Below are 21,842 nucleotides of genomic sequence, written 5' to 3' on the forward strand. Positions count from 1 at the left end.
CAAAGACATTTCTAAATTTTACAGAAAGGAAATTCAAGAAGGAAGGGAAAAGCAGGAAAAGATTTTCTGTTTTGATTTTGAATTTGAACGAAATACAACTTCCACAGCTGAAAAATCTGTTTTTCAGCTGGATCTAGGGAAAGCAACTATGTAGAGTTAACTGCCCTCTGTCATTTGCATGAGGGGCTTTTCTCATTGCTTTAATAGCCTTTAAAGTGACACCAGCTGGACTGTAACTGTAAGTTAAGTTAATATTTTTATTTTATTTATAGCTTTATAATCCTGAAATGTAATTTTTGCATAGTTTGAATGTAGTATTTCTGCTGGGCAAAAATAAGGTGGACGCTTTCTTGCTCTACAGAACCTACTTTACCTTAATATTTTTTTGATTATTTTAATTTTAGACCAATTCTCAATTTTCTGGATTTATAGTGTGAGGCTTTGGGATACTTACAAAATCTTTTTTTGTCCTGTACTCTTAAATTACTGGGAAGAGCTTTATGTAGGTGTTTTTGTTGGAAAATAATGAGAATGGCTGAGTAATATCCTGTGTGAAATAACCACAAGACTCTTGGTTCTAGTTTATATTAGACAGATATTTACATCAAAGGAAAATAGTGCTGGTGCCATTTTACACCATACTCAAGAGTGTTAACAGAGATGTTAAAGATATTAACAGATATTGAATTTTTACCATATTTCCCCTCAGTCCAAGGAAGGTTTCTGGCTGATGCAAGTGCTGTAGCAGAAGCAACTAAAGCACAGGGATTTTTTACTTATCTTTCTACCAATATGCATTTTGTTAGTTTGGTAGGTACAATGTCTACCTACCTCTTGTAGTTCCTTTTTAATGTGAAGTCTTAGCATTGTGATTGAGTAAGAATATATAAATAACTGAGTGACATGTTTGAGCAGCAAAAAGAACGGTGTTCAAGACAGCTTCACCACATGGATATTATAGCATCTGCGAGGGAAAGGTGTTAAAAAAATTGAACACCTGAAGTTTTACAACAGATTGACCTTTGTTCTGCACAAAGGCTGCAATGAAAACTTTATTTATTCATCTTGTCAGGCAGAACAGCAGCAAAAAGAAAAAGAGAAAGAGAAAGCTAAACCTCCTGATGAGACACCTGGAAAAGATAGTAAAGGAAAAAAGACAGTGGCACCACCCCCCATTAAAAAGAACACCAAATTGAAACAACGGGGAGAAATGGAAGTGAAAGACAAATACATTGGTATGTAAAAAATGCAGATATACTCCTGATAAACCTTTGGAGTACTTTGTTTTTTCCATGTTGAAAGGTCAAGATCTATTTGACCATATCAAAGCTTTGCCACTTTACATTTGAAGAGGGCACTGTGGTCTGCTCAGTGTTAGGATGGATTGTGCAGTCCAAGAAGTAAAATACAGGTAAGATATATGTGGCATGTCAACATCAAAATGTTTGGGCATATGTAAGACTAAAGGAAGTAGCTAAACAAATCCTGCAGAAAACTTAGCATACAGACAGACTTCAGAATAATTAAATGTGTCAGTATCCAAAGGTGGCTTTCTCCTTATACTATAAATTAAAATAGAGCTGACAGAGTTGTCAACCCTGTCAGTGAAGAAATTTTTCCTAACATCCAATCTAAACTTCCCCTCTTTATATTTGTTTTAATATAGCTGCATAAAGAAAGAAAAAAAAATAGACCAAGCCTTGAATTCAAAGACAGTCTATATCTGTTTCTGGTAGCTAACAGTAATTTTATCATTCATCCATAATACATTATCACCTTTCTGAAATTAAACATTTCTGCTTTTGAGTAATCTTGAGATTACTTGCATTGATATCTTTCCTCTTTTGCATATGGAGTAGTCACTGATAATTAGAACTGACTGTTATCCTCTCGTCATGATTATAATTATAATTTTCAAATGGCAGGCAGTCTTTAGCATGTATGCATTGGAATTTTTGGATCTCTGTAAGTGACTATGCAGACACCTGTCTTTTTTGTTAAAAATTATTAATGTTCAGTAATTTTATGTGCTCATACCTTTTCTTCCTGCAGTAACTGAGACATAAATTTATGTACTTCAGTTTCAGTACTAGGAGTGAAATAATAAGCCAGTTTTCTTCTGGTTTTGGTTTTTGCTTTATGCAATATATGTGCTAGACTGTGGTGGCTGCTTCCTCAGCCAGTCTCTCTCTAAATTTCTATGTTATTTTATGTTCAGCTAATATTACAAGCAACAGAGAGCCTGCTGCTCCAGGTGGTAGCAGCATTTGCACTGCCCTGGCTATGTGTCTGAGCACAGGCAGATGTCAGTGCCAGGCCACCCTTTCTCCTTCCTTGAATAAATGAGTCCCACGAGCTGAGGAGTCAGTAAAGCACTTAGACATGTGATGTGTTAGTAAGCATAAGAAAGGACCTTAATGGTAAATAAAGTTGTGATTTGCTTTTAGTGCAGGATAGTCTGCATAACTCTGTGCGTTTCAGTGTTGATGGAGAGATACAGGACCTTCAGCAGGCAGTTTCTGATAACTTAGGATAAATAACTGTACTGGATGAATTATATCACCTGATACCTAGCTTACAACCTGTATTTCTCCACAGGGCATGAAGGGAAACTACACAGTTCTAGAGCTTCTGGGGAGTTCATTTTTACTTACATCATGCTTAACCTTTTGCTTTGGTACTGAAATGTTGCTATGCATATTTCTACATAACTGATAAGCCCAAATAGAACAGGCACTCAGTGAAACTTCCCATCTGCACTTTAAGATGAATTTGGATATGCCCCTACCAACTAAAAGGGCTAGTGTGAGCTGGTATTACCAGCTGATGAGTATTTTAACAAGAAATACATCTAGTGAACAAGAACCTGTTGGGTAGGGTCAGCAGTGAGTCAGCTGACACCTGCAGCTAATCCTTTGAAATTATTATGACTTTGTAAAAGTGTAATCTTTCATTTAAGACACAGTGACTTATTCTGTGTATGATCCATGTCCAGCTTTATGCAGGATGAAATAAGATAACTTAAACTACCATTAGAGCATGTGGATATGTCCTGACACTCAGCTCCTTAGAGAGGAGCAATTACAGAAATGCTGCTACAACACTGTGATTATAATCAACTTCTGCAGTTTTTCTCCGGGTCCTTCTCCAAACAATTCTTACTTCTGACTTGTATTCTTCCCTCTGTGTTCTAGGTGGTTTGGTGCATTCAGTCTAATGCACATAATAATTTTTGAACTTACATGTAATTTTCCCAAAAGAACTGTTTCTCTAACCTTAATTTGCATTACCCCATATAGTCAAGAAAAAATTAATTTTGTTTAGCTGATGAATTTTCTTGCTCTAATCTGGTTTTGTGTTTTGAACAGATGATGAACCAGATGATGGTGCTCATCATTACTTTATAATTCTGGGTTTCCCCAATCTTCAGTTGTTGCCTGTGTTGGCTGACCTTGGGGTTAACATTTCAAGTGTAATTCAAATTTCTTCTGAGAATTACAAGCCATTGCAGATATACTTGGAAGCAACTAAAGCTGAAGGACAATCTCCAATTTCATCTGAAGGTAATCTGGTTATAAAAAAAATGTGTAGAAAGGAGATAATTTTATATCCAGGGAATGACTATTCTGGCTGTGTTTTTCTCTCTCTCCATGCCTTGTGTTTGTGCATGCTACCTGTGAGCACCTGTGTTTGCCAGTGCCAAAGTAGTATTGCCATTGTTTGGTCACCAAATCAAATGGTTTGCCAGTGCAAAAACTGGACAGTAGAAAGAGGGACTGACTAAGCAGGCGGTGTTTGCAGCTACAGTAGCCACCAAAGAACAACATTTTATCAAATGCATACTTCTTTGAATTGTTGGGAAGTGCACTGGTAAGAAAACTTGGCTCATTTAATAATTTCAAGGAGAGTGGACAGTTGGCTACTTTGGGACTGTGGCCCCAGCCACAGGAGAGTATGCCACAGAATAACACTCTTGTAATTGTACTCAGCTGTCTCCAGGCTGTAACACCTCTCTTGAACTGGGATCCTGGTGAGAGCAAGCTAAATATGTGTCATCAGTGATGGCTGACTATCCTGGGCTGTGGTGACATAGCCAGTAGATCAAGGGAAGTGGTTATTCCCTGTTACTTGGCTGTCATGAGAATAGACTTATGGACTCTACAGTATAGATACCTATTCAGTCCAGCAAACAGCCTCCCTGTAAGGACTGGCTGAAGGGCAGTGGAAGAAGAAAAAGTGGTTATGGTCATGGATGGCCTTTGGGATTTTCAGGCCCCAGAGACGGGGTAAAAGTCTGGAGCAAGACTCTTGGTGGAAGAGGATCAGGTTAGGGATTACTTAAACAAACTGGACATACATAAGTCCATGGGACCTGATGGGATGCACTGAGGCATACTGAGGGTCTGGCTGTGATGCCACTGCAAGGCCATTGTTAATTACTTCTCAAAAAATATGGCAATTGGAAAAGGCGTCTGAGGACTGGAGGAAAGCACCACTCCTATCTTCAGAAATGGCAGGAATGACTCAGGAATCTAAAGGCCACTCCAACCCTTCTCAGTCTCTGAGAAGATGATAGAACAGCTAACCCTGGAAACAATTTACAGGCACATGGAGGACAAGAAGTTGGTAATTTGGCATCGATTTGCCAACGGAAGTCATTTTTAACCAACCTGATAACATTCTATGACAAAATTACTGTCTTGGGAGGTGAGAAGGGAGCAGTGACTATTGTCTGCCCTGACTCAGTAAAACCTTTGGCACTGTCTTCTCATAAAGAAGCTGGATAAATAAGCACTGAGTGGGATTGAAAACTGGCTGAATCCCCTGGCCCAGAGGGTATCAGCGGGGATTGGTGGTGTGAGTCCTGTTCAACATCTTCATTAGTGATCAGAATAGTTCCCACAGCAAGTACTCTTATGATATAAAAGTGGGAGGAATGGCTGAAACACCATAGAATTGTGCTGCTTTTCAGAGGGACTCAGCAGGATGGAGAAATGGCCTGGCAGGGACCTCATAAAATTCAGCAAGGGCAAAGTCATGCACCAGTTCATGGTGGGGGCTGACTGGCTGGAAAGCAGCTCTGCATAGAAGGACTTAGGTAGGGGTGGTGGCACTAAGCTGAATGTGAGCCAGCACTGTGCCTTTGTAGCAAACAAAGCTAATAGTATCCAGGGCTGCATCAGGTCAAGGGATTTGAACCTTCTTTTGTACTGAGCACTGATGAGGCCACACTTGGAGTTCTGTGCTCCTCAGTACAGGAGAGATACAGCGCTACCAGAGAGAGTCCATCAAACAAACACAAGTATGTTTAAGGGACTGGAGCATCTCTCATATGAGGAGAGACTCAAAGAGCTGGGAATGTTTACATTGGAGAAGAAAGAGCCTGGAGGGAACTCATCAATGTTTACAAATGCCTGAGGGGAGTGTGCAAAGAAAAGGCAGACAGGCTCTTTTCAGTGGTGTTCAGTGACAGGACAAGAGACAATAGAAAAAACTGAAACATGGGATATTATCTGAAGAGAAAGAAACACTTGTTTTCTGTGAGGGTGACTGAATGCTGACACACAGACTGTCCAGAGAGGTTGTGGAGTTTTCATTCTTGGAGGTACTCAAAAGCCATCTGGACATAATCCTGGGCAGTCTGCTCTTGGTGACCCTCCTTGAGCAGAGGAGTTTTACCACATGACACCCACAAGGCCCTTTCAGCATCAATGATTCTGTAATTGGAATAGAAGACACTAGCAAGATATGTGATGGTATTTTTTAATCCCAAAGTTGGGTGTCAGATGTTTGCTGAAACTCTGAGGATGGAAATATTTTAACAGTACTTTGAGAAAATGGATATATGATTTGTGCTTTATGTAACAGGGAGACATTGTACCATGATTTGTCAAATACTTATGTATTTTAGGTGTAGAAGCAGAGAAAAGAAAGGAAGATGAAGCTAGCAAAGACCTGGAAACATTTTGGAAATACCTGGAGCCAGTTCTGAACAGTGGAAAGCATGGATCAAGTCTCTTTGATGTTGCCAGGTTTCATCACCTAGTTAAGGAAAGTGACTTTCCCTCTGATTGGTCAGACAGAGAAATGCTGGTCAGTACATTCTGGTTTTACAATGCATGGCCTACTTTAGGGTTTGTAACTTTTAAGAACAGTTTAGGAATTTAATCTCAAGTCTTCTCTGAAACAGAACCACAGTAGTTAGTATATTTGTAATCTTAAACAAAAATGTATCCAAAACTTTATTCAGCATTTGTTCACAAGGAGTCCTTTGAATAAAAATTCCTGATTTGGAGATTCTTAGTATTGTAGGCCACAGCAGAAGAGCTTTAAAGTAGTTTGAGGTTTTAAATTTATTCAGCGTCTTTGTAGACCCAGTTTGTATCTTATTAGAGAGTGATATGTGTATATGAAATAACACAGAAGTTATATTTTTATCCACATAACACCAGGCCTACTTACTGCACCTCAGAACAGTTACATGAGAAAAAATTAAGATGAATGCAAGAATACTTTTTGATATATGCTGTTGCTTTATCATACTCAGTACTGCTTCTTTTTGTCCAAAACATGGCTCTGATTTATTACTCATTATAGCCTGCTGAGTCAGGACTATTACCAGGCACTGAAGGAGAAAGTGAATCATTAGAAATTTTTTCCATCCTAGATTCTCACATATAGTGAAGTAAAAAAGTCCAGTGTTTTTCAATCTACAATGTCAGCAGTAAAAAATACAAACTGCTAAAGCAAAATAAGGCAACATGCTATAATTTAGCCCACTATATTTGTAGTCTATTAGGATTAAAGAGCATTCGAGGGTTAAACTACATTCTTCTAACCCTTATTTATAGTACAGTAGATTCTGTATACAAACAACTCACAGTGGTTTGAAAAGCATTCACTAAAATGCCTTAATTGTGGATACATGTAGGCTTGCTTCTTATAATATTACTTACCATTATACTCTTTATATAATCTTAAAGTGCAAAGCCTATTTTGGGAAAACAGTTTTTATCTTCCCTATAATCACATTTTACAGGGGACTGTTTCTACTTTTGAATATCCTGCAAGCACCTATATTATAGATGAAATAAAGGAAAAATGATCTATCACTGAAACAGATTTCAGTAGACTAGTTATCATTTCATGAGCCCTACAGAAGTAAGAATGTATGTAAGTTTTTAAAGAAATGGGTGGGGAACATATAAGTTCTGAAATTATAGGTGGATAGAGCAAGTCTGTTCTTGTGGACTTGCTGGAGAATCTGAGTCCAAGCTTGCTGCATCTCTGAAGCACAAGATCCACAGAAGGAAAATTCTTGTGACAAAATGTTAGATATTAATATAAAAATGACAGAGTATTGCATGCTGCAAGTAGTTTCTGTTCTCAGATTTGAGATCTTTAGAAAGGAAAATACTTTCAAAAATATTTTCTTTGTTGAAGAGTCACTAATGGTTAGACTTGAAAAACTTTTGACAAGCATCTAGGTCCTGAGGAGAGACCAAGCAAATTGAATTACAAAGTTGTAAATATACTAAACTTGGCTTGGATCCCATTGAGTAGCACCAGGTTTTGTTACTTATGACTTTGTAAAAAATCTTGTTTTGTTTAAAAGACTGTGCATTGAAAACACTCCAATATTTTAATTAAAACTGTTATGTGCTCTAGTGGAATCTTTTAAGTAATGTATGAATTGAAAGGTGTTATACGAACCCCATCTTCAGAAGAATATTGAAAACAAAGATGCAAGAATATTAATGAACATTCTGTTTTCACAAATAGAATTTCTTTTCCAAGTGTTGCTTCTAGTCTTTAAATGTTATGAAAACTGAGACAAGTATTCCATAATTCATCAGTGATTTGGGGTTGCCTGTTTTTCAGTGTCATAAAGAGGCACTGAGTTGAGGAAAGCAGATGCTTAATATTTCTTAAGGGTTTGGTATTGTTCTTAGTGCTTAATGTCAGTTGTGCTTCTTTGCTGTGTTTTATTTTAGGAAACTTAAAATCGAGATGTTCAATGTTGTTAGCCACCTCTTACAGTCAAACTTTGTACAAGAGATTTGCCCTACTTTCACAAAAGTGAAAGAATCACTCAGAAAAGAATTTTTAATGGAAATTGTCTATAATTTATAATAATTCCATTCTTTCCACAAAGTCCAGGATGTACAGGGGAAGAATACATCCATTAAAGTTGCTGAAACTTGAGTGTTTCATGTGGCCTCCAACAGGGTTTTGATATTTGTACAAAAACATTTAATATTTAAAATAGCAGTTGCTATTATTCTTTTTATTCCTCCCAAGCTTTGGCAAAAACCACAGTACATGACCTCAAGAACCATGACTCTTTCCTTTTCAGATTTTTGCAGATACAGCACTCTCCCTTTGGACATTTGGGCACTATGCTGACATTCCTTCGCTCACAACTGTGGATTTCAGAGTGCCATTTTTGAGGCTTTCTTTGTTTTCAAAGGGCAACAGAAAGAAAGAGAATAATACGAGATGATATTAATTACCTGGTTGGGGTTTTATTTTTCATCCTCCTAGGGCAGGGAAATGATTGACCTTGCAAATATGCTGCACTACTAAAACATAGACACATTACAAAGTATTTAATTTTCCTCTCCCATTCCTTCCCATCCAGAAAAACCCATAAGTTCCATTTGCAAAATAGCAGACCTTGAACAGTTACTGACAAGTTAGACTTTATAACTAAATCACTTAGGCAATATACAGTCCATACTATGTTGTGTCAGTGTTAAGGCAAGTAAAATGAAGGAGGCTTTAGAATAACTCTATAAAGTATTTTGAATTGGTGGAGGAAAAAATCTTTTGGAAAATTTATAAACGGAAGCAGATCTGCTGGTTAAAGAGCTAATGACTCCTGTCACTAAGTTACATGACACTTTTATAAGCAAACTTCATCCTTTGTATCTAATTTTCTCTCAAAGCTTGCATTTGGTACTGTGCTGTTTGAACACATTGCTTGTTTGATGTATGACTGCCTGGACTGGAGAAGACAGCATTGCAACTACTTGGAAAACACCAAGTTTATCAATGTGCCTATGTTACCAGAGAGGAAATCAACACAACTACCTGCAATTGAGGCAAGGATCCTTCTCTTTTTGTTGAGAATAACTAATTATAGGCTAGAATTACCTATCTTCAATTTTGACTCAAAAATTCACCTTGGACCATCACTCTACAAGTAATTTTCAGTGAATGAAATTTGTATTTTTGTCTTCAGCATCTAAAACATCAAGAAATTGGGAAAAAAATAGCTGAGCATTGGGGAAACAGAAAAAGGAAAATTGGAAGGATCCTACAGACGTAAAGTATCACAGGTGTAAAAATTTCTTAAATAGCATCTAATGATACATTCTTGTGTCTGAAAAATCCATATGTCAGCACAGAGCTACTATGCAATGTTGCAGATCTGTGGACTGTAAAAAAAAGATTATTAGTTCTATGCAAGATCACTTTATTCATAATAGGCAAAAGCTTAAGACAGCAGAAGAAAGTATCTTATTAGAACATGCACTACATTCTTACTATCTTGTCCCATTTAAAAGTTCAGCATCTAGTCTACAGGGAGTAACCAAAGCTAAATGAAATTAATTTCTCCCACCTATTTGTACAATACTAATTTGTTTTATGGTTTCTGATTTTTTATCTTAATTTTTGTTCATTTAGAAACAACCAGCACCTACAAAGACCACACCTACAAAGACGACACCTACAAAGATAAAAGGGAAACCAGAAGGAATTCTGCGCACAGTAATTTTGTCAGAGGGTATGTTTAAAGGATTAAAGCACCCATCTGTAGTTGTTCACTCTGTCAAGCCATTCATTCATATGACAGCACAAACCCTCAAAATGATTTGTGCAGTTAGCTGAAGATGTTGTGTATCCTGTGGAATACCTTGTGGAAGTGTCTGAAAACTGCAGTGGTGATAACCAAGTTCTTTCAAAAAATCACTTTTTCCATCTGTTTCTAGTCACAGTCAGATTTAAAATATCTGAGTAATTTTGTTAGATCTCTAACTTGGTTAGACTCTTTTTAATAAATATTGTCTGAAGCTTCACAGAATCACAGAATATTCTGAGTTGGAAGGCACCCACAAGGATCACTGAGTCCAACTTAGCCCTGCGTAGGACATCCCACCATGTGCCTGAAAGCGTTGTCCATACACTTCTTGAACTCTGGCAGGCTTGGTGCTGTGACCACTTCCCTGGGGAACCTGTTCCAGTGCCCAACCATTCTCTGGGTAGAAAACTTTCCCTAATACCCAACCTAAACCTCACCTGATGCGAGGTGAGGCCACCCCAGTGCAGAGCAGAGTGGAACAATCCCCTCCCTTGCCCGGCTGGCGATGCTGTGCCTGATGCCCCCCAGGACAGGGTTGGCCCTCCTGGCTGCCAGGGCACTGCTGGCTCAGATTCAGTTTTCCATCAAACAGGACCCCTGGGTCCCTTTCTTTGGCACTGCTCTCCAGCATCTCATTCCGCAGTCGGTCCATACATCCAGGGTTGCCTCATCCCAGGCACAGAATCCAACAGTTTCCCTTTTTAAGCTTCATGAGGTTGATAACTGCCCAGCCCTCTAATTTGTCAAAGTCTCTCTGCAGGGCCCCCCTGCCTTTGAGAGGGTCAACAGCTCCTCCCAGTTTTGGATCAGCTGCAAACTTGCAGAACTGACTTGGAATATAAATTGGCATTTCTGAACAAACATATCTTAATGTTTTATCTCCTAATACAGCAGATGAAGAAACTTCTATTCTGTCTCTTTCTGGAGACATGAGGTATTACAATGACTTGCTGAGTCAGATTCCTGATGAGTACATTTCAGTACCCTTAATGCTGAGCTGCATGTTGGAACAGGTGGGAATGTTCTCTTTTTGATTTCTGTGGCTAATTTTGCCTAGACCTGATGAAATGAATTGGTCAAAGATCAGTAAATCCATCTGTTTAAACCTAAAATATGAGACTGTGCATTGAGGCACTGAGCAAGGAGGTTCAATACAAAGGAGTCAAAACTCCAAACTTCGATTTTCTTTCATATTGTGCCCTTACCCTGTATATATATACAGTGTTATTCCATAATTAATTTTTGAAGACTATGAATGTCATCAAATGAGGATAAAGGTGTAATTTCTTATCTAGGTCAATAACAAGTTTTCATGTCCTTCAACAATGTTATTGATACTGAACTTTTGCTGGTTTACTCAGTTCAAAGGTCTTAGTTCAAGTCTAACATAAGAGTGTCAATGCTGGTGCTAGACAGATCTGACTTCTGTTATTTCAGGTACAATCTGTGATTTAGAAGAGACATACAATATGATTGGGAAATCCTCAATTTAGGAGTAAAATTTCAGCATAGTTTTGGGGCTTTTTACTTTCTGTAACTTAGTCTGAAAGACTAAGATGGGTAAGAATACTCAAGGCCCAACACCTAATACACAATCAGTTTTTAATTACCTGTGTTCCTTAACAATTCTTAACATTTCAACTTAGAAATATTTTTCTTCTTATCCTTCCAAAAGCAACTAATAGGAAAAACATTTAATTCTGTTTTCCATCATCTTTGCTTTGTGCAGGAACTAATTTGGAAAATTGTATTTTTGCTGCTTGTAGAAAAAATTGCACTTTTCTTTCCTGACAGAATTTCTGGGTGTGTGCTCAGCTTATAGCAGGATTTGTTTGGTAGTTCTGGTAAAGTTAAGCAGCAGTGGTAATGAAGGCTAACATATGCTCCATTTGCCAGGTTATTGCAAGTGAGGAAGACCTTACACCGCCGAGTCTGGCGTCACCAAAGTCTCAGGCAGATGGGCTACATCGTGCTATTGCAGATCATATAGTTTCTGTCCTTCCTTCTCTTTCACTTCCTATGAGTGAAAAAAAGGTTTGTGTTGCCTTTTGTCCATTTCCTAAAATGACAAATCTCATTATTGAGGTTTAACACCTCTTCCTTTTCTTTTTAAACAGGATCTATATGAGTACTTTTCTCCTAAATATGGTAAACAAGAGACTGTCATCCCCCAGTACCCTCTCTTATTTAACTACCATGATCGCCTGGCTCAGCGGTTGCACCTGCTGAAGGTACAGTGCTACCTATCATACATAAATATTTCCAAAGTTCACAGGCAATGAATGCTCAATGCACTAGAAGGGGAGGAGTGGTGTTTTTACAAAAACAGGACAGCATATCCTAGATTTTTTCCACTGAGGTAGATACACCAACATGTGTTTAGTTTACTTAAGAAGCAATGAGTTACTGATGGAGGACACCTCACAAACATAGGGCACAAACAAACCAATTTCAGAGGTCTATTTGCATTATGAATGAGAATGTTTAGCCTTTGGCATAGATGAGAGATATCACAGAACTGTTGATTTGCTGTTAAACACTGATGATAGTAGGGAAAATGAGCTGCTAACTTGTTCACGGTGACTTAGCATGGAGACTAGATTGAATACTAAAATGTAGAAAAGTGTAAAAAATTGCATAGCAGTTGTTAATGAACACAAGAAATTGTTGCAATTATTAAAGGATCCAGGGCTTGGATCATTGATAGAATTATGGGATCTATAGAAGAACTGTACAAGCAATAGGCCTGGAAGCAAAAGGCCTGTGTGTGAGAAAAAACTCTCCATGGGAAAATTCTTGTGTGAAGAAAACAAGCAGGGCTGGGAACAAAGAGGGAGTTTTGAAACGATGCAGCTGTCCTGATAAGCTGTGCTAACCGGGAGAGAAGGAGGGTGAACACTGAATTCTTTTAATCATAACATAACTAATAGAAACTTGCCAATGTAAGTCCAATTAGGTAGAAGTAGAAATGCGCTTTGATAAGCTTTAAGCCACTTAGGAGTTAACAAGCTGGTATACTATATAAGTGCCTTTGGATTGCTAATAAACGGAGTTTTGCTCTTATCAACCACATTGGCTTTGGACTGCTTTTCTCCCCCCGCCGGGGCCGGACCTCTCTTCTTTTTACAATTCCAACAAGAAATGTATTCAGGTTGTCTAAATAGTTGGAGCATAGGGTATAACCAAAACACTGCCGAATCCTAACAAGGGCAGAAAGGTTCAGAGATGCATAGTTTGGCATTATTGGAAAGTAACAGTTCCCAGATTTTCTGAACCAAAAAAACCGCTGTGAATGTCTCAAATTTTTCCAAAGACAAGGTGTAGTTTTACCATTAAACTTTAAAAATTCACTGAAGATAATACAAGTGATTATACAGTTTTAGATTTCACAGCTAAGGTGTGTCTGCCTGGCTTCACGGATTAAAAATTATCTGGGGAATGCTTTGACAACCATTGATTAAAACTATTCAGAAACAACTCAAGTTTGACACATTGGATGTATTCAAGCAGAAGGAAGGACTGAGTAATCAACGTGAGAGATGGTCTTAGCAGACATATGCTTGATGTGTTTTATATACTTGCTGAAGAGGAAATTCAGGATACAGCACAATGTTTGAGGAAAGAGTAGTGGAAAAATACTTGGAATATGCAGTTGAAGAGAAAGGTACCATAAGTGTGTAATACTAAAAAGAGTGAAGCTGAAAGATACCACTAAGTCTGAAAAAATAAATCCTTGAATATATAGGGATGTCTCCCATCATAGACTGATCAATAAGTTTATGGATTTCATTACTGAAAGATATGTGAAAGGTACCTGCTGCCAGTCTGAATTGACCAGTACATATTTCTGTGTTTTTAAGTCTAGCTAGCACAGGCAAATAACTTCTAACAAATGTCTGTTATTATGCTGTCAGTCATTCTCTAATGTGTCTAATGTTTTTCTGCCTACAATATCTGATGCCATGATTCAAAACCACACTGTGAGCACATGTTCAAATTTAAGTCCAACTGACTTAAGCACATGCTAATGTCTTCTGCTGTAGAAAGACTTCTTTATTCAAACATAATTTTTGGAAAGTAGTGTGAAAGTTTACTTTAACTCTGGTACTTTGATTTTTGTTCCAGGTCCAGGAGAACTTAAATCCAGAAAAGATTGAGCGTGAAATGATGGATAAACTACCTCTTACAGAACTTATCCATTTCACCCCTCCTTCGACTGAAAACAACACTAAACGCTTGGCCAGACTTCACGAGCTCATGCATTATTGTACTAGTGGTAAAAGGATTTTCATTGATATAATTTCCATTCTTTCTATTTCTGGTTGATGAGCTTCTTAAATAGCAGGAATTTTGGGACAAGATTTTTAAGCTGCCAAAAAAACCTTTGCAGAATTTCCCATTTTCACATTCTTGCTTATATATAATTATAGCCTACTATACAATTTAACCCTAGCTTCAGACCTCAGTTTCATGGTTAATGGAAACAACTGTATGAGTGTTAAATATTGCATAACTAGAGCTGGAAGTATCTTAGAACTACTTTATTTATTTATATTTGCAAACATACAAACACTTACTAATTCTGAGGAAAAAAATAGCTGTAAAAAATTGCAATTTTGCTCCTAGAGTATAGAATGCATTTTGAGAGACACTGATGTAAACTGTGTTTATTTATCAACACCCTTTTGGAGGTAAAGCACACGTATCTTAGGTAGACAATTTTTGTAGAACAATACATGGCTTTCAGAATGTATTCTATGTAAGCTGTTGGTGTTAATAATGGAACTACTTTATAACAGTACCTTTATCAAATCAAGAATACATTCACTTCTCCAACCATAATCACTTCTGCAGTTACCTTTTCTTGGAGTGTGCTTGTCACCATGGCATACACTGGGAAACAATCCCAAAGACTACGTAAATGCCCTTAGGTAGTATCAAAAGTCTGCTCTAGGTTATTAAGAAATATAAACATCCAAATCCCTTTGGTTACATTTATGTCATCATATAAGGCACTGGATTTGAAGGTACTTTCCCAGCTCTTTCATCCTGAAGTCCCTTGTGTTGGATTAATTTACACTTCACTGTGCTGTTTCTAGTTGTTGGTATGTTCGTTTTGGACAGTAAGCCATTAAAGTATTCAGTATTGCTGTAGTCTTCCACCTGGTGGGTATTGAATTTGATGGTCTTCACTGGACCATACCATACTGCCAGACTCTCCCAGATGGTAACTTAGCTGGTAAAGCCTTAGCTTTTATCAAAGAAGATTATTAATTTGAACAGAAGATGAGAGATAGAACAGTCTCAATATATACGTTTAGGTACTTAACCACCCTAAAGAGAAAACATTTCAAACTGAAGATATTTTTTATGTGATTTGAGAATTGTACTACCTGTCTTAAACTTCAGTTCTTGGCATGATTATCACTGTTATATGGACAGCAATGCATACAAGCATAAATAGGATTTATTATTGCCTTTGCACCTTGCTTCTGTTTAAATTATGTGTAAAATTCTGTCTGAAGAGGAAAAAAAATTGATACTTGTTTGAGAAGTTACAGATAATGGAAATATTTCATGAACTGAAAATAACTAGTTGCTAACTGGTCCGATAAAGTCTACCCAGTATTTTAAAATCAACATAATTTCTATAAAGTTAATGAGCCAGAAGGTATTCAGATGTAGGAACCACTTCATTTAAGATGGATTAATACTTAGGCATATCATTTTGCAATTTGGAAGCATTCAACTTTGAATGCAGTGTAAAATGTAGCCCACATAAGTTGATCCAGTACCGTTAAGGAAATTGCTGTTGGCTTTTGCAGAGTTGCCAAGAACAATACACTTAAATAGTCTTGTATTTATTTTCTGCTGAGCTGTAAGGACATTTTCAGTTAATGATTGTAATTCTTTTTTAGAACTTCTGAGTTGGGCTGAAGTAGAAAGAGCCTTCAGAGTGTTTACTTTTGAAAGCCTGAAGCTGACTGAGCTGAGTGACTCTGGTTTCCTGGAGAGCTCTGGATCTAGGGTTGGAGGTGATTCTGAAGTGTCTTACATCCCTTGGGATAATCCAGCCATGTTTGCAAGACAGCTGAGACAACTCTTCCTTATGGAAAAGAAGCTTAATGAGAAATCTCCAAGAGGCTCTGGTAAAAAGCTTTCTGTTTACATTACTCCTGAAGAATTTGAATCCACTATTTGTCTTACTATATCATTTGCTATTGCAGGGATGTGATTTTTCTTCCTTGTACAAGTCAACAAATTTTCAAGTATTGTCTAGCCTGTGCACTGAGTAACTCTGTAGGAATACTAGAATAAAGACAAAAGCTCTTTTGTTCTGCAGCATTAACAATTGCGGATGATGGAGAGTGAATGTTCTGAAGTTCTACATTTTCTCCTGCAGATTCTAACATAATGAAAAGTTGTTGGCCTGGTTAAAGGAGATGTGTTGGCCAAAAAGGAACATTATAAACAAGTGATTATTTTTTCAGGAGGCAAGAAAAGTAGAAATTAGGTCAGTTTAGGCAACTATACCTTTAGGTTCACGATCATAGAATCATTGTTTAGGTTGGCAGGGACCTCTAAAGGTCATCCATCCTGTCATCCCTGCAATAAGCAGGGACATTTTCAACCAGATCAGGTTTCTCCAAGTCCAATCTGACCTCCAGTGCTTCCAGGGGTGGAGCATCCACCACCTTTCTGGGAAACCTGTTCCAGTGTTTCACCACCCTCATTATGAAAAATTCTTCCTTATATCTAGTCTGAATCTATTCTCCTTTCCTTTAAAACCACTACTCCTTTTCCTATGACTACAGGTCCTACTAGAAAGCCTCTCCCAAGGCCACAATAAGAAGAGCTTCCCAGAGCCTTCTCTTCTGCAGGCTGAACTCTCTGAGCCTGTCTTCATAAGAGAAGCCTGTTCTCCATCCCTCTAATTACCTTCATTGGCCCTACTCTGGACCCACTTCAACAGATCCATGTGTTCCCTGTGCTGAGGACCCCAGAGCTGGATGCAGTACTTTGTGATGTTGTCCAGGCTTTCCTAATAGAGATGTCTAAGTGAGCAGATTAGATGGGATCCTTTCCTTAGAAGGCTGGAGCAGACAAAAAGGAGTACTGTTTATCTGCTTTTCTTCTGAATCTTGGGAACATTTTTGGGTGTTAGTTTATTTTGCTTTTATACTAGTCACGGTATTAAATATTGCAGTTACAAGCATAACAACATTTCAGCACTTCTGCAGCACAAAAGCAAATGCCAGGAAGAGAAAACATTTGCTTTCAGGTTTCTTCAATCTTCTAAAGGCAGTCAGTAAACAGGGGTAATTTCCAAGAGAAGCAGAGCCTAAAGATGTATGTCTGGAAGTTGAGCTCATTATAAGACACTTACAAGCAAATACTTTGCGCTGTCTTCTCTGCCTGAAAGAGTAATTTTCTTGTACATGTGAATTTTGATCAAATGCTAGTGACCTCTGCCCTAACTTAGGGAATAAAGAATTCTATTAAAAGGAAGTTATTTTTTAAAAATTAAGAGAATACAGAAGTTAAAGTCCTCCTGTGATGCTGCTCATATCAGGTGCTCATTGTAACAATGCAATGACTGGTCAGAACCTCAGGAGAAGCAATATTCTGTCAGTAGCTTATGGATCTCTATCAACCAAATTAATTTAAACTTTAAAATTTTCTTTTGTCAAAAATGTGTGAAAATATCAAAACAATTGATTTTGCCTTTTATTTTAATGTCATCTGTGCAAAGGACTGCTTGGTAAAGTATGAAGAAAAAGGGTTCTTTGTTTATGAGTCCAAAGGATACTTCTGAGAGTATTTTTAGTGGGCCAGCATGGGTCAGATAGAAAGGATGATTTGAGTGGGTTTTATGAAGTGTTCTTTTTCCCTTTTTCTTTCTTTCTAAATTTTATTTAATGATCTGGCACTTGTTCTCACTGGATTTTGATGTGCTCTTTTAGTAAAGAAGAGTAGCAGATCTGATCATGTATTTATAGGACAAGTGTGATGAAAGGATGCTTCAAATTGATGTTGATCTCATCAGGGAGACTAAGGAAATTGCATTAGTCCAACCTTAGTAGGGCTGAAATTTCTGGAACAATTCCTTAAATTCTGCTTTCAATTTCCAGAGTATTCAGAAATAAGTGACGAAGATGAAGAAGATGAGGAAGATGTTCTGGTTGATCCTCTTTTGAACAAAGAATTGGATCTTCTTGCTTCTGATATGGCAAGTGTGAGAAATGGAGTCAACTAGGCTTTACATGAGACAACAGAAGATACTGCTCAATGCCAGGACATGTTACTGGGGATTCCTTTGCAATGCTGCATGCAAATGTTAATTTTGTGATGTTTGGCAAATACTGACATAACATTTAAACACTGTGAAATCACTTTCTTTGAATTCCAAGGTGACGGGTTTCAATGAAGCTGCTAATTATAATTCTCTGCTGGTTTTGCTGAATACCAGGGGTCAAATACAAGCATGAAAGTTTAAAGGAAATTGTCAAATTGTGTCACACTAGTAAACTATGTAGTTTGGCATCTTCAGAATCACCTGTCTGCCACACATCCCATAATAAACACAGCAATTTTAAAATTACATCATAGGACATGTTTGAATACTAATAATTGCTTACAGAACTCAAAATCATATAAGCTAATAATGAAAGTATTTAGATTATTTTGTCATAAAGAGTCATAAACCAAAACCCCTTGAGGGTAGTTGTATTTCTTATGAAACAGTGCCATATGGGCCTGCACATATGCATCATTATGCAGTTAACTATGATGCAACATGGGGTGCTCTCTATTAATCCAGCAAGATTACAGTCAATTTAATACAACTGATGCTGAAATGTTAATATTCATTATTTTGGTTTGTTGTATTTTGAGGTGAGTCCGGAAACCTATGGCCTAGAACAAAGTTTAGAAGCAATAAAAAAGACACAGAGGCGTTGCTTGACAGACTGGAGTTTGGAAGAGCATTTTCAACCACATGTTCTTCATCAGGTATCTGTGAACTGACAACCTCATACCTACAGTCACCTCTCAGAAGGCTATATAAAGAATTAGTAGTGGAGTTCAGGGTATTTTTCTACTAGATAGTTGATTCAGTTTTATGTCTTTCATATTTACCAAAATTCATTGTACTTTAGCTACTTTTCAGTTCTTTATGTGAAATTCAGTTTGTAATGGGTTTTTATTTCCTGGTTTGGCCAAACTGGAGCTGTCCTATTTGGCAGCAAGTCTCTTAGCTAAAAGTGTGGTGGAGACAAATCCACCTTGCCCTTAGGGGTGATCCTGTGTGGCAGTTTTGGAACTCAGTGCAGCATGTGTGAAAACATACTTTGCAAATGCCTATGCAGTGTATGTTTTATGGGCAAACAGAAAATTTGGTTGTCACAGTACTTCACCCTTTAAGGGCTAAAAGCATCATTTGTAGAAATCTTGCAGGCTAAAAACTAAAACTTACCTTGCAGAAAGACCAAAATGTGAGAGATAAGTTCAAGTGCAGTTGGCTTGAGTTGGGAGGTGTCCTCTTGGGATTGTTAGTTCCTGTGCTGCCTTGAGCTTCATAGGCTGTAATTCTTATTTGATCCTGACATGTGCTATACATGGGTGAAGGAAGTGCTGCTTGGACGTTTGCAGCACCACATCAGTGTGACAATTTTAAAGTCTGGTCATGGATTTCGCTACACGGGGAATCCCTTTGTATGCAACATAAATAGCTAATACTACTTCAACTGTCAATAATTACTGAGTCTAGCAAAAAGATACTGATGGAAAATAGAAGTAGTAGAAAATAGCATTCTCTTGCAACAGGAAATAACCTTTTGTAAAAAAAGTCTTGGCAGTTAGGTGAGGTCCCAGATGACTGGATAAAGGGAAACATTGTACACATCTTTAAAAAGGGTGGAAAGGAGGACCCTAGGATCTACCAGCATAATCAGCCTCACCTCTGTTCCTGGGAAGATCATGGAACAGATTCTTCTAGAAGCTTCAGTTGCATTGTTCTGAAAAATAATAGTTTAAAAGAAGACTTTCTTCCACCTATTGCTATAAAATCGGTTTCAACCTGCAGGTAATGTAAATATTGAAAACGATGGGGCAGTGCAGAGCAGAGCAGAATAATATAGATCACAGTAAATCTCAGAGATGTGCAGGTCATAGTATAGCAAGTTGAATACCAAGTAAACTCGACTGAGATAAAAAAAAGTAAATTAGTTTTCTTTTTATCTGGTATATGATAATTCTGGGTTTATTTACTATTTATTTACGTATTTTAGTTTTTAAACTTGTCTAAGTATTTGTTTAATTTTTTAATTTATTTGGTTTTTATGTAGCTGAACTTTTTCATTCATGGTCAGTCAAAAGGTGCAGCATAGCTAGTACCTCTTCTCAACATGAATAGCAGTGCAGTTTCAATTTCCACCCACCTGAACAATTCAGGTTGCTGGAATCCAAATGCTTTAAGTACATCTTGTAGGAGAATGGCATTCTTGAGCACCTGTTGCTCAAAGCTGTGCTGTGTAGCCTCTGCACACATGCTACTGTCTGCAGGGAGGATGTACTTCTATTTCTTTCCTTTTCAGGTTCTTCATACAGCATCCCAAGAATATAGATGCATTGATTCCTTTTATCATACCCAAGATAACTCTTTACTAATGATTTTTCACAATCCTATGAATCAATATCGTCTGTGCCAAGATACTTGGGATATTGCCCTGCACTCTAATGTTGGATTCAGGTAATTGATTTTGTCTTCCCTGTCTCATTCACAGTCATTTTCCATTAAAGACTGCATGGGTGTGCTTAGGGCAAAGCTTTGAAATTAAGACATGGCTGTGTGACACATTTATGAGAAAGCAAGTTATGCTTTCTCATAAAGCAAGGTCAAAAACAGTGCTGTGTGAAAAGAACTCTGCTGAACTTTTCTGAGTGAGAACAATGCAATGTGTAGCTCTTTATCACCAAATATAAAAATGTAAATAATGCACACAAACATGCAAAACCATATTAGGAATGCCACATCAAGAAAATTGTACTGGGGACATTTTAGATGAAGGATGTTAAAAAAAAAAATCTAAGTATATACTTAACCAAGTTTTTCAACTATATATACATAAGTGTAGTGATTCAGTGGGAAATTTTTTTGAGAAAAGTACAAATCCCTCTGTTAATATTAGAATTTTTTTTCACAGAATAACACATTCTTCTTAATTCTTTGTCACTATCTGCTCACCAGGTAGAGGCATGCAAGTGGCTGATATGTCCACTATTAGCTCTTTTGTTAGTGGACCTATTTATTTTGGAATACGTTTTTGTACTGAAGCGGTGATATAAATGATGAAGTAGATCCAACTGCTATTCCAAATAATTGACTGAAAATAGAATAAGTGTCCATGTAATGATATGTAAAAGTTTTAAAATGCCATGGAGAGGCAGCTGAGCTATCTTTAATTATGTCGCTCTGGTGCTCTATGGATTAATTAGATTTATCAAATAGAATTTCAAGCAAATTATCCAGTATGAAAACACCTTCTCCCCCACCATTTGTTTGTATTCCTTTCTAAGTGTAGTGCCTCATTTATCAGATTGTGGAAATTTTTTATAGTAAACTTTTGTTGGCACCTATAGATTTGAACAGATTTGAATACTAAATAGGCAAAATGTGCCTACCTGAAGCTGTATTTTGTATTGTATTTTGTATATTTGCTCTCAGTCAAGGAACTCTGTGTAGGTACAGCTCAGCTTTTAAGGCACTTGGAATTAAATTATTTGCCATGAAAAGAGGCTGTTGTGATTAGCAGTGACTAGGACCATAGTCACAAGAGATTTACCAGCAGAAATTCAAAGTTCCTTGGAGAAAATGCTGGCTGGTTTGTGTTTTGTTGGGCAGATCCACTAAATGTCTGGTCAGTGGTTTTGCATTTATATAGCAATTAAAATCTTCCCCAAAAGATAAGTGAAAGAT

At 37.4% G+C, this 21,842-nt stretch overlaps 1 protein-coding gene across 1 annotated transcript in view; it reads left to right on the plus strand.

Moving 5' to 3' along the window:
* Nucleotides 1-21,842, plus strand: part of SPAG17 (sperm associated antigen 17) — a 90,110-nt gene that overhangs the window by 26,160 nt on the left and 42,108 nt on the right. Inside the window, exons 5-17 of the mRNA XM_069031546.1 lie at nt 1,073-1,235; nt 3,369-3,563; nt 5,912-6,093; nt 8,949-9,104; nt 9,691-9,790; nt 10,757-10,878; nt 11,762-11,899; nt 11,983-12,096; nt 13,991-14,141; nt 15,784-16,014; nt 17,998-18,095; nt 18,761-18,877; nt 20,461-20,615. Coding sequence (XP_068887647.1) covers nt 1,073-1,235; nt 3,369-3,563; nt 5,912-6,093; nt 8,949-9,104; nt 9,691-9,790; nt 10,757-10,878; nt 11,762-11,899; nt 11,983-12,096; nt 13,991-14,141; nt 15,784-16,014; nt 17,998-18,095; nt 18,761-18,877; nt 20,461-20,615 — 1,922 coding nt within the window. The remainder of the gene's footprint in view (nt 1-1,072; nt 1,236-3,368; nt 3,564-5,911; nt 6,094-8,948; nt 9,105-9,690; nt 9,791-10,756; nt 10,879-11,761; nt 11,900-11,982; nt 12,097-13,990; nt 14,142-15,783; nt 16,015-17,997; nt 18,096-18,760; nt 18,878-20,460; nt 20,616-21,842) is intronic.

The sequence above is a fragment of the Aphelocoma coerulescens genome, chromosome 1 (genome assembly GCF_041296385.1).
Source record: "Aphelocoma coerulescens isolate FSJ_1873_10779 chromosome 1, UR_Acoe_1.0, whole genome shotgun sequence".
Lineage (NCBI taxonomy): Eukaryota > Metazoa > Chordata > Aves > Passeriformes > Corvidae > Aphelocoma > Aphelocoma coerulescens.